This window comes from Coregonus clupeaformis, chromosome 16, assembly GCF_020615455.1.
Source record: "Coregonus clupeaformis isolate EN_2021a chromosome 16, ASM2061545v1, whole genome shotgun sequence".
NCBI classification, from domain to species: Eukaryota; Metazoa; Chordata; class Actinopteri; order Salmoniformes; family Salmonidae; genus Coregonus; species Coregonus clupeaformis.
Genome location: NC_059207.1, coordinates 42,979,810 through 42,992,851, shown reverse-complemented (window position 1 = coordinate 42,992,851; position 13,042 = coordinate 42,979,810). Strand labels below are relative to the sequence as shown.

Sequence of the window (13,042 nt, the reverse complement as noted above, 5' to 3'; positions counted from 1 at the left end):
CTTTTATTTCTTTCATCACATTCCCAGTGGGTCAGAAGTTTACATACACTCAATTAGTATTTGGTAGCATTGCCTTTAAAGTGTTTAACTTGGGTCAAACGTTTCGGGTAGCCTTCCACAAGCTTCCCACTATAAGCTGGGGGCATTTTGACCCATTCCTCCTGACAGAGCTGGTGTAACTGATACAGGTTTGTACGCCTCCTTGCTCGCACACGCTTTTTCAGTTCTGCCCACACATTTTCTGTAGGATTGAGGTCAGGGCTTTGTGATGGCCACTCCAATACCTTGACTTTGTTGTCCTTAAGCCATTTTGCCACAACTTTGGAAGTATGCTTGGGGTCATTGTCCATTTGGAAGACCCATTTGCGACCAAGCTTTAACTTCCTGACTGATGTCTTGAGATGTTGCTTCAACATATCCACCTAATTTTCCTGATGCCATCTATTTTGTGAAGTGCACCAGTCCCTCCTGCAGCAAAGCACCCCCACAGCATGATGCTGCCACCCCCGTGCTTCACGGTTGGGATGGTGTTCTTGGGCTTGCAAGCACTCCCCTTTTTCCTCCAAACATAACGATGGTCATTATGGCCAAACAGTTCTATTTTTGTTTCATCAGACCAGAGGACATTTCTCCAAAAAGTACGATCTTTGTCCCCATGTGCAGTTGCAAACTGTAGTCTGTCTTTTTTATGGCAGTTTTGGAGCAGTGGCTTCTTCCTTGCTGAGCGGCCTTTCAGGTTATGTCGATATATAGGACTTGTTTTACTGTGGATATAGATACTTTTGTACCTGTTTCCTCCAGCATATTCACATGGTCCTTTGCTGTTGTTCTGGGATTGATTTGCACTTTTCGCACAAAAGTACGTTCATCTCTAGGTGACAGAACGTGTCTCCTTCCTGAGCGGTATGATGGCTGCGTGGTCCCATGATGTTTATACTTGCGTACTATTGTTTGTACAGATAAACGTAGTACCTTCAGGCGTTTGGAAATTGCTCCCAAGGATGAACCAGACTTGTGGAGGTCTACAAAAATTTTTCTGAGGTCTTGGCTGATTTCTTTTGATTTTCCCATGATGTCAAGCAAAGAGGCACCGAGTATGAAGGTAGGCCTTGAAATACATCCACAGGTACACCTCCAATTGACTCAAATGATGTCAATTAGCCTATCAGAATCTTCTAAAGTCATGACATAATTTTCTGGAATTTTCCAAGCTGTTTAAAAGCATATTCAACTAAGCGTATGTAAACTTCTGACCCACTGGAATTGTGATTCAGTGAATTAAAAGTGAAATAATCTGTCTCTAAACAATTGTTGGAAAAATGACTTGTGTCGTGCACAAAGTAGATGTCCTAACTGACTTGCCAAAACGATAGTTTGTTAACAAGAAATTTGTGGAGTGGTTGAAAAACGAGTTTTAATGACTCCAACCTAAGTGTATGTAAACTTCCAACTTCAACTGTACATATACATACATACACATACATATACACATACATACATATAAATACATATAAATTACATACATATATACATATCCTTTTAAAAATTATATTTCCCTTTATTACTTTCCAACCCCACCATCCCTTCCCTAATTGGAGTAAACTAGTGAACAACAACGCTTAGGCATCTACTTCCAGCTTATACACACTATATACATTTTATGGACACAGTCAATTTTACAATCATTCTATTTTGTTTGTTTTTACTCCTGAACTTCCTCTACCCTCTACCTCTCCGGTCATTTTCATGATGTCCATCCGGTTTGCTTCTATATGCCATATTTTTCTAACTGTGTTCTTTCACAAAATCTCTCAACCTATAACCTATAGACTTATCATGGACACAGTATGCTTTACATTAGTTATCTTGTTGTTAGTTGTTATTAGTCCCATCCTTCAGCTCCATTCAACACCTCCCATATATCTCTTAACACCATCCATATTGGATTTCTATTTGCCATATATTTTTCAACTGTTCTGGGATGTTTCACAAAAGTTCTGAACCCTTCTATACTCATTGTTTCTACAGATTGTTAATTGAAAGTAAACATTTTTGCTAAAAGTATTATTATATTATTGATCGATTGACTATGACTTTTCAGATCACCAAGTAGTGCTATCTGCAGGGTTAGCTCCAGGTAAATATTGCAATCCTTCAGCCATTCTTGGACCTGTGACCAAAAACAAGCTACAAATGGACAGAACCAAAACAAATGATCTAATGATTCTGTCTCTTCGCAGCAAAATCTGCAGAGCTGGGAAGATTGTATCCCCCATATAAATAACATTACAGTCGTGGTCAAAAGTTTTGAGAATGACACAAATCCTAATTTTCACAAAGTCTGCTGCCTCAGTTTTGATGATGGCAATTTGCATATAATCCAGAATGTCATGAAGAGTGATCAGATGAATTGCAATTAATTGCAAAGTCCCTCTTTGCCATGAAAATGAACTTAATCCCCAAAAAACTGTTCCACTGCATTTCAGCCCTGCCACAAAAGGACCAGCTGACATCATGTCAGTGATTCTCTCGTTAACACGGGTGAGAGTGTTGACGAGGACAAGGCTGGAGATCACTCTGTCATGCTGATTGAGTTAGAATAACAGACTGGAAGCTTTAAAAGGAGGGTGGTGCTTGAAATCATTGTTCTTCCTCTGTTAACCATGGTTACCTGCAAGGAAACACGCGCCGTCATCATTTATTTGCACACAAAGGGCTTCACAGGCAAGGATATTGCTGCTAGTAAGATTGCACCTAAATCAACCATTTATCGGATCGTCAAGAACTTCAAGGAGAGAGGTTCAATTGTTGTGAAGAAGGCTTCAGGGCGCCCAAGAAAGTCCAGCAAGCGCCAGGACCGTCTCCGAAAGTTGATTCAGCTGCGGGATCGGGGCACCACCAGTGCAGAGCTTACTCAGGAATGGCAGCAGGCAGGTGTGAGTGCATCTGCACGCACAGTGAGGCGAAGACTTTTGGAGGATGGCCTGGTGTCAAGAAGGGCAGCGAGGAAGCCACTTCTCTCCAGGAAAAACATCAGGGACAGACTGATATTCTGCAAAAGGTACAGGGATTGGACTGCTGAGGACTGGGGTAAAGTCATTTTCTCTGATGAATCCCCTTTCCGATTGTTTGGGGCATCCGGAAAACACCTTGCCCGGAGAAGACAAGGTGAGCACTACCATCAGTACTGTGTCATGCCAACAGTAAAGCATCCTTAGACCATTCATGTGTGGGGTTTCTTCACAGCCAAGGGAGTGGGCTCACTCTCAATTTTGCCTGAGAACACAGCCATGAATAAAGAATGGTACCAACACATCTTCCAAGAGCAACTACTCCCAACCATCCAAAAACAGTTTGGTGACGACCAATGCCTTTTCCAGCATGATGGAGCACCTTGCCATAAGGCAAAAGTGATAACTAAGTGGCTCGGGGAACAAAACATGGATATTTTGGGTCCATGGCCAGGAAACTCCCCAGACCTTAATCCCATTGAGAACTTGTGGTCGATCCTCAAGAGGCGGTTGGACAAACAAAAACCCACAAATTCTGACAAACTCCAAGCATTGATTATGCAAGAATTGGCTGCCATCAGTCAGGATGTAGCCCAGAAGTTAATTGACAGTATGCCATGGCAGATTGCAGAGGTCTTGAAAAAGAAGGGTCAACACTATATTGACTCTTTGCATAAACTTAATGTAATTGTCAATAAAAGCCTTTGACACTTATGGAATGCTTGTAATTATACTTCAGTATACCATAGTAACATCTGACAAAAATATATCATAACACTGAAGCTGCGAACTTTGTGAAGACCAATACTTGTATCATTCTCAAAACTTTTGACCACGACTGGCAGCAAGAATTTTGTATAATAATTTGAATTGAAAAATTTGAAGTTTTGAATCCGGTGTCGTTTTCCGTATCAGTTCATAAACACTATGCCATGGAATTGGTATGTCAAAAATCTCTTCCCAACTATTTTGTTTGTTTCACAATAAAACATATTTTGCATCTTCAAAGTGGTAGGCATTTTGTATAAATCAAATGATACAAACCCCCCAAAAATCCATTTTAATTCCAGGTTGTAAATCAACAAAATAGGAAAAATGCCAAGGGGGGTGAATACTTTCGCAAGCCACTGTACGTTCTAGTATAGTCTATAGTAAATGATGAAGTCTGGAATGATGCCATTTCACATTTCCATAGGCTTCCACAGCATGAATCTATCATGAGATGTGATGTGGAAGGGAGATGAGCTGTTGCAAGGATTACAGTATATTACAGGGCCTGTCGGCCGGCACCCAGACCAATGCATCCTACCATCTACAGAATGCCACATAGATTACAATCCTGCTCTTTTCAATGATTCATTACCTGTGACTCAATTATTCATGCTATGTTTATGTGGACCAGAAAAGCCTCTATGAATAATAGATTGGGGCTGGCTCCATCTTGTTCATCAGCTCTGGGTTGATTGAGGAAATCAGAGAGGAGAGGAGACGAGAGGAGAGGAGAGAGGATCCAGAGTGTTAAATCTAAAGCTCAACACCTCTCAGCTCATCTCTCATCCTACTCTGACTTCACTTTATACATTTACTGTACAGCTTAAGGAGGGATTCCTTCTTTTTTATTTTAAATTCCGTGACTGTTTGCGAGTTAAACAGTGTTGGTTGGTAGGGTTTCCTGAAAGTGCTGAGGAAGTGGATGAGAGTTGCCAGACTGGGCTGAGAGCTAGGTTACAATACAGTAATGTTATTCTACTGGCCTATTCATTTTCATTGAATCTCAAACGGAAACCTTCACACAATAATCAACCACCTACCCTGCACTTTACATGCTCGTTTGCTGTATCAAGTGTCTTCAGAAAAAAAGTAATGTGATTTTGCCTAGTCATTCCACATTAGTAAGACACTATGTATAGGGGTGGTAGGGTTATTGTAACTGTGGTTTGTAGTCATGTACAATCCGGCAGGATGTACTGTACTTCCTTATGGGAACAATCTGCTACAGCAAAGCTTGTCTGACTGCAGCAGCTTCACATCAGAGACGAAGTCGCTGTTGGCTATTTCTGGGTACTGAGGGAACATCCACATTAATTGGGCATAAACCACAAACTTACCCAAGATTGTTCTCTCTGTCGCTCTCGTGCTCTCTCAGCTATCAGAACCCCAGTTCCCATTTAGATGAGAAAAAAAAGGGTAAAACCAACAACGAAGAAAGCAAGAAAAGCATGTCAGGAAGAAAGGATAATAAACAATGGCCTGTACTACAGAGGGAAGCGGAAATAATTCAAATTTTCCAAATCGAAGGTTCCCACCGACCACAGCCGCCATCCCGTCCATGGGCGGTGACTCAGGCCTGGATCAGGTCGGTGGCATCCAGCTATCCAGCCAGCCTGCCAATGTTCTCTGGTCATCAATGTTCGTATTCCCTCTATTTCTGGCCTGACACACTCCGACATGGTTACCTCACAGCCATTAGTGCACCACAGCACCTCTACATCAACACACTGCGTATGTGAGGGAGATACACACTACAGGTAGCTGTGTGTGTGTGTTCGTGTATGTGTTTGTATGTTTGTGTGGACAGATGAGCCTGAAAAAGAGACGGTAGAGTCCGTGCCATGTAAATTTGAGGAAAACATTTGTCTCATTGCCCAAAATGCTAAAGCAAAAATGCACACAACCTAAAAGAAATGAGCCAAAAAGCACTCCAGCAGGTAATGTCACATTTAGTTATTGGTTGTAGGATACAATCAGAATCAAAATGGTCATCGGTAATTGTCATAAAATACATACAGTACTTATCATCACGTCAGGTACAGTCACCAACACGTGAGGTACAAAACATTTGTTGAAGAGCTTGCTTTTTACATTGGGAAATCAACATTGTGCCACCTTATATTTTAATTAAAATGTGCAATAAAACATCACTTGTGGTGGTTCTAATGGTGGCAGCAAAGAAAAGTCTATAATAAACTAGTTGTTCAGTTACACGTTAATTCAAAACACAACCCCGGGAAACATTTTATATTTCATGAGGTTTGGCCATTATATCTCTGTATTCCTCAGAATTTATCAGAATTAATTCCTTATCAGAATTCATATGATAGTTGAGATGGTGGTCGCTGTTCCAATCGAAATACATTACAACTCCCCATCCCAAACCTGGCCCTCATTTTAAAGTTTTTGGAAGTTTCACTTCATTTCACAATAAGGTACAGAAATGAAGTGAAACTTCCAGAAGCTTTAAAATGAGGGCCAGGTTGTCAGGATGGGTAGTGTACTGTATAAGTACACATTAATTATAAGTAAGTACCCATCAAGATACACTTAATTATAACTAGCTAAATCCCATGTAACACCTACTAATTACATTGTACTTAGGCAAACATTATACGTACTATGCTTGAAATAGTGTGTTTTTCCTCATAATGGAATGACCAAGGTAACCCAGATGGTACACTTTATTTTGGTGGCAAGTGCTGGCAATAACGTTGAGTGGAGATATATTTTCAACAGTGCACATTCATGGGTAAGTAATTAGAGCCTATTAAGCATAATCTCTCGGACACCCAGCGCATCCACGAGGGGTCACAACCTTTGTGACAGTTGTTACTGAATCTGATGCAGCTGAGAAGAAACAAAACACTAAGTTTGTGAATTTAGTGGAAACCTGCCCATTTGTAACAAGCATGGTAAAAAGCATGAATATTTACACCTTTGTAATTACAGAACACAATTACTACCGTTACATGTTGTTATTACACTGTAACTATTGGTTGTTACTGTTAACTACAATACGTGCTACAGTGTAATTACACATGTAATTACATTGTAATAAGAACCCCTTAAAATGAAGTGTTACCTAAAGTACATAAAGTACTCTCCCATGGACGAGCATTCATGTGAGCTCAGTATAAAACAAACACTCACGTTTCTAGTCATGTGAGCGCAATAGAACACACACTACATGTTCCCATTCTAGAACAGTCATGTGAGCCAGATAAAGCACAACTACTCTCCAATCAGATACAGATAGATATCAAAAATCACATGCACATAATGCAGTTACCTACAAGCTTGTGTCAGATAACCAAGAAGAGCCCTTTTGTGGCAGGCCCGGCAGTCATTGTAAATAAGAATTTGTTATTAATGGACCTGCCTGGTAAAATAAAAATAAAAGCAATACCACTACTGATATTTTATACTCTCTTGAGAAGAGTTGGGAGAGGACAGAGACTTGTATTGCACAGACCCCCACTGCACAAACAGACAGACAGACAGACCTCTTTCCAAATATTCCAAATAAATTCCCACTCTTTTCTGACATGGCCTTTTCCCTGCGTAAAGCTGATCTTTTGGAATCTGATCTTTTGAGTTCATATTTATACCACATCCATATGTGGATCTCAATCCTGATACAATTCTGATGCTCCATATGCAATCTCAGTCTGGACCCTCAGATGAGATTATTTTGCTCTGAAGTGCCGTTACCAAGACGACTACCCTAAAATGTTAAGGAACACTGACAGGAAATTAGCATTGCATCTGTGTGCTACTTCAGAGAGAATGCGCAAATCTGATGTGGACAGTCAGAAAAAAATATTGGATATGGAGAAAAAAATCTGAATTGGGTTCTTAGTGTGGCTGTGTAAATACAGTAATAAAGACCCATACAAAAATGTATCTGGTTTCTTGAACTACTAAGGTCGGTCCCGGAAAGGTGACGTTTCTGAAAACTAGATCGCCTAAAGGAAATACTGTATAATATGCTATTTACACACCATCATAAATGGTTATGATGTTCAGGAAATTGTGTAGGCTATAGCCGGAAAAAGTAATTTCTGTAGCATCATCCTAAAATTTGTGTTGATTATCTCACCAACCACTCACGGTGTCTGAAATATCATAATGCATAACATCTTTCAGAAAGATAATCTTTAAAAAAAATCTATGATTATCCTATATTAGCCTGGGATATCAACAGTCATAACTCCACAGTATTCTTGTAACAGATATCCAAAAACATACATTCTTTAAATGTAACAGATGTTGTGTACAAGCTTTGCATACACACTATAGTAAAAATATGCGTTCACGCTGACCTTGTGGTTCTTGAATATTCCTAGAATGGAATGCAATATTTCCTGGGGATGAGAATACAGAGTGCTGCACTGCAGACCCGTCTTCAAATGCTCCTTACTTAATTGCCACGGTAGGTTGACCCTAGCTTGCTCTACTGTGCATGTGAGGGAGTGATTGTCGACACCTGGGTACCCATGGGTTCGTCATAGAAGAAGTCTCCCGCACATACAAAACAATCACCTTTGCACCTTTTATTGTATTGATGTTTCAATTAAGTTTATACTGTTCAAAGTCTTGCTCCTCCTATCCTACATATGAGATCTAACTTAGTTCACATAGAAACCTATAAGCAATTCACAAGTCTACTTTCCATAAAAGCCTTCAAGACCCACAGGAGTTCCACATAAACCTACTTTGCATGAAACTGTTAGAAACACATTGTCTCCATGACCCCTCTGCCTTCTAGAAGGACAGTCTGGCCCTCTGCTTCATGTGCTACTCCTGCACTCAGTTCATCTGTACAGCTATCAGGAGCCAGAGGCCACAGAGGGAGAGAATAATCTTTGTATTTTGTTGTGCATCTGGATCGGTAGCATGCCTAACATGATGCAATTCCAATCTATAAGAAATTATTGACTATGTTATTGCTGTCAGACTATAATGTGGAGCAAGTCATGCATTTGCAGTCTCAAGACAAGTCTAGGCATCAGCAATTAAGGGTGAACAAACAACTGACGTTCGACCTGAGGAGGGAACATGGACAGAGAATACAATTCTCAAATAAATCAACCTGTCTCCTTACTGAGAATGCAGAATGAAGACATAGGTTCATGATAAACAGGAATGCCGGTGGGCATGGAGGCGGCCATCTTGCCAAAATCGGCTATTTCATACATCAACATTCCCTCCTAGAAGAATCCTTTTGATAAAATACACATGAGCTTCTGAACAAAAAAATGTATTTTCTCGGAAACGTACTGTTACTGGTAACTGGTATCCTTTCTGTATGTAATACTGTAATGTAGTGCACAGCCTCATTATCAGATAATTTGACGTTCAAATAATTGCAGTTTTCAATAACTGCTACAAAATGGAAACTGTCTGTTGCAGTTTCTAAGAGGAAAAATACAGTATTTTAAGTACTTTTATGTTTCTAAATACTTGTTTTGATTCACTATTGTCTACCCTGAAAGAACAAAGACAATGTAACAGTTTTGCATCAATGTTGAAATATCTTTTTGCACAAGTCGTGTTGTGCTGATATTGTCTTTTTTTTTTTGCATTTGGAAGATATTTGGTAGGCTAAAGATTCACAGGCGCCAAACATGGCACCAAAACTATAAGACTGGAGTTGCTTCTTTTTTCCTCAAATCCATTCTGATGTCCATCTATACTACCGCACACCTTCTCCTCCACGCACGTTGTGATCCACACAGCAACAGAAACAGACAGCCCCGCTTGGGAGAACACTCCAGAAAAAGACTGGAGAAAACCCCACCCACTACCGTCTGCAAACCACCCCTCTGAAAGGAAGGGCACAGACATGGGCACCTCTCTGGCCTGGCCCAAGGGGTCTCCATGTACTACTACTGTAGCAAGACACCTTGTGACATGCAATGTAGTAATACACTGCGCTCATCAGGAGCTAAAGCCAAGGCCTTAGCTTACTGTAGCTAACCAACCAGACAGTGTCTGTAGGAGACTGTTACACCTAGCAGGCCTGGGCTGGGCGCTGGCTGGGTGGAGCCGGACCCTTCTTCCCCTCGGTGCAGCAGCCCAGTTCCAGACAGGGGGTGAAGAGCGACTTGAACAGGCGGCCCAGGCCCTTCCGGAACATGCTGTTGGAGAGACTATAGATGAGGCAGTTGCAGAAGCTGTTGCTGATGGCTAGCCATGTGGTGAGGAAGGAGGCCACCAGGTGGCGATAGAGGCCGGCGCTCTCCAGCAGGAAGTAGACGATGTAGGGCATCCAGAGCACGTAGAACACGCTGGTGATGCGGAACAGCACCATGGCATAGCGTTTATCCAGGCACCCTTCACCATGCTCGCCCCTCTCGTTCTCCTGGGGGCCGAAGCGTGCGAGGCGTTGGGTGATCTTGCGGGTGTGCTGACGGCAGATGCGGAAGATACTCCCATAGGTGAAACACACAGTGAGGGCGGCTGGCGCATACAGCAGAGCCACAATGAATGAGCTGAAGCCCGGATCGGTCTGCCACGAGGTCGCACACCAGCGGAATATATCTCCGTGGTAGCCGGGCTTCCCCCAGCCAAAGAAGGAGGGCAGGAAGATGAGGGCGGAGTAGAGCCAGATGAGGCCGATACAGACACGCAGGCGGCATGTTGTGACCAGCGTAGCGTAGGAGAACGGCCGTGTGATGGCGATGTAGCGGTCAACACTAATACACGCCAGAGACGCCATGGACACACTCTTCAGCACAGACACCAGGTAGCCAAACACCTTACAGGTGAGCTCCTCGTCCAGCCCCTTGAGGTAGTGGAGCAGGGACAGGGAGGGCACCAGGCAGCTCATCCCCACCAGGAGGTCTGCATAGGCCATGGTCTGGATGAAGTGGCTGGTGGTGTGGTGGTGGAGCAGTGGAGCACAGTGGAACACAATGATCACCACCAGGTTGCCGCTGATGATGAGGATGGTGAGGAAGAGAATGACGGACACCTCCAGCATGCAGGTGTTGAGGTTGTAGGAGTAGCCCAGGCCCAACAGGCAGAAAGGAGAGCTGCTTTGGTTCATATCAGAGGAGGAAGAGTTCATGTTGGAGCTGTAGGAAACAGACCGGTCAGTTCAGTTCTGCTCTCATCTCTCATTACGGTCAGTTTCTCTCTCTTTAACCAGACGGTCAGTTTCTCTCTCTTTAACCAGATGGTCAGTTTCTCTCTCTTTAATCAGATGGTCAGTTTCTCTCTCTTTAACCAGATGGTCAGTTTCTCTCCTCTTTAACAAGACGGTCAGTTTCTCTCTCTTTAACCAGATGGTCAGTTTCTCTCTCTTTAACCAGATGGTCAGTTTCTCTCTCTTTATATTATATATTAACCAGATGGTCAGTTTCTCTCTCTTTAATCAGACGGTCAATTTCTCTCTCTTTAAACAGACAGTCAGTTTCTCTCTCTTTAACCAGACGATCAGTTTCTCTCTCTTTAACCAGACAGTCAGTTCATCAATCCGTGCTCCTCTCCCTCGCACTTTAGTTTCCCCCTGGAGGTAAGCTGCTACTCGATGGTTGTTTCTTCCTCTCCTTCTTGTCTCTTCTTTCACTTTTCTGCGTGCAATGCAGTCTTACAGTAGCAAACGTTGTCCTCTGTTGCGCCCTGAGAACAGCAGAGAATGTTGCTGTGTATGAGTGTGTGTCTCTGGGTGTGTGTGTGTACGTGCTTGAGTCGTGTGCCAGTACCAGCCAGCCTTCTGGTGGGCTAACCTAGCATGCTAACCTAGCACATGCAGGCTCTGGTGTGTACAATACAGAGGGGCTGCAGTAGAGTCTGTCCACCCACTAGTATCGGTTCCACCTCTATTCCTCTCTCCTTACCACTGAGCTGCAGAGGTGAGCGAAGCTGAGCCTGCATACAAACACAATCTCTGGATGTCAACTTCTGTGCATGCCCTGTGCAGTACCAGCAGGTGGAGTTCAAGGAGTCCCGGAGGCCATCTAAAAGTCTAGATCTATAACTCCTCGGCGAAAATACAACCAGTGTAAAGAGAGATTTAATGGACAAAAACAGTCGTCAGCAGCCAGAAACACATTCCAACCAAAACAGTGTCGTAAACGTCTACAAGTAGCAGCAGAAAAGCCTAGCAGGAGAGACGCAAATAAATAGATATCCAGAATACCACAGCATCCACAGAGAGTAGGAGGATAGGAGGAGGATAGTAGAGCATCCAGCGGTGCTAGGAGCTCCAGTCTCTGATTCCAAACCTCTTTTGAGCCAGTGAGTGTTTAGAGTGAAAGAATAGGGAGGAAACGATAGTCCTTTACTGCTCCACTCTGCTGTGGCACTGATGCAGCGATGGTACTGCCCTCTCCTCCCCCTTACTCTCTCTCTCTTTCTCTCTCGCTCTCTCTCCCTGTTTCCTTTGCTATGCCTGCAGCAGCAACAGCCTGAGAGGAAGGGCTCCTCCCTCTCTGCGAGCTCAGCCAGTGAGTATAGCTGGGTAGAGCTCTCTCTCCACACAGACGGAGCACACTCACCTACGTATACACACAAGACTCTGAAGGTTCCCTCATCACATACTGTACACACGCGTGCAAGTGTCCCCTCACACACAAATACAGATACAGACACACACATGCATTTACACACATAGAGAGACACAACATTTACATTTACATTTACGTCATTTAGCAGACGCTCTTATCCAGAGCGACTTACAAATTGATACACAATTATGCATTCATGTACACACATGCATGGACACACACACACACACACACACACACACACACACACACACACACACACACACACACACACACACACACACACACACACACACACACACACACACACACACACACACACACACAAACTCACACACAAACTCACACTCACACACACACACACACACACACATACACACATCACACACTCACACACACACACAGGTTCAAGAAAGAGGAGCCATGGAACCATCCTTTTTGATCATGCATAACAGAACTCACCGTGGGAATTCATCAAGATACTTGGTGAAGAGGAAGGTTTTCAGATGGATTTCTGCGGGGGTGGGACGGCCAAGAGTCCTGAGGGTTGAGGTGTAGGGTTTGAGCCTGAAGGTAGGGAGGGGCAGTTCCCCTTGCATCTTCATAGGCAAGGTGCAAGGAGCTTTGACTGGGAGCCAGTGGAGAGCACAGAGGAGCGGGGTGACATGGGAGAACTTGGGAAGGTTGAACACAGGGCGGGCTGCGGCGTTCTGGATGAGTTGCAGGGGTTTGATGGCACAAGCA

General features: G+C 43.2%; 1 protein-coding gene across 1 annotated transcript; it reads right to left on the bottom strand.

The window, feature by feature from the left end:
- Positions 1 to 5,730: 5,730 nt before the first annotated feature.
- On the bottom strand, positions 5,731 to 11,999 carry LOC121584682 (probable G-protein coupled receptor 21). Its single transcript, XM_041900722.2, has one exon. The coding sequence runs from the start codon at positions 10,855 to 10,857 to the stop codon at positions 9,799 to 9,801; it is 1,059 nt and encodes a 352-aa protein (XP_041756656.1). The 5' UTR covers positions 10,858 to 11,999; the 3' UTR covers positions 5,731 to 9,798.
- Positions 12,000 to 13,042: the final 1,043 nt, after the last annotated feature.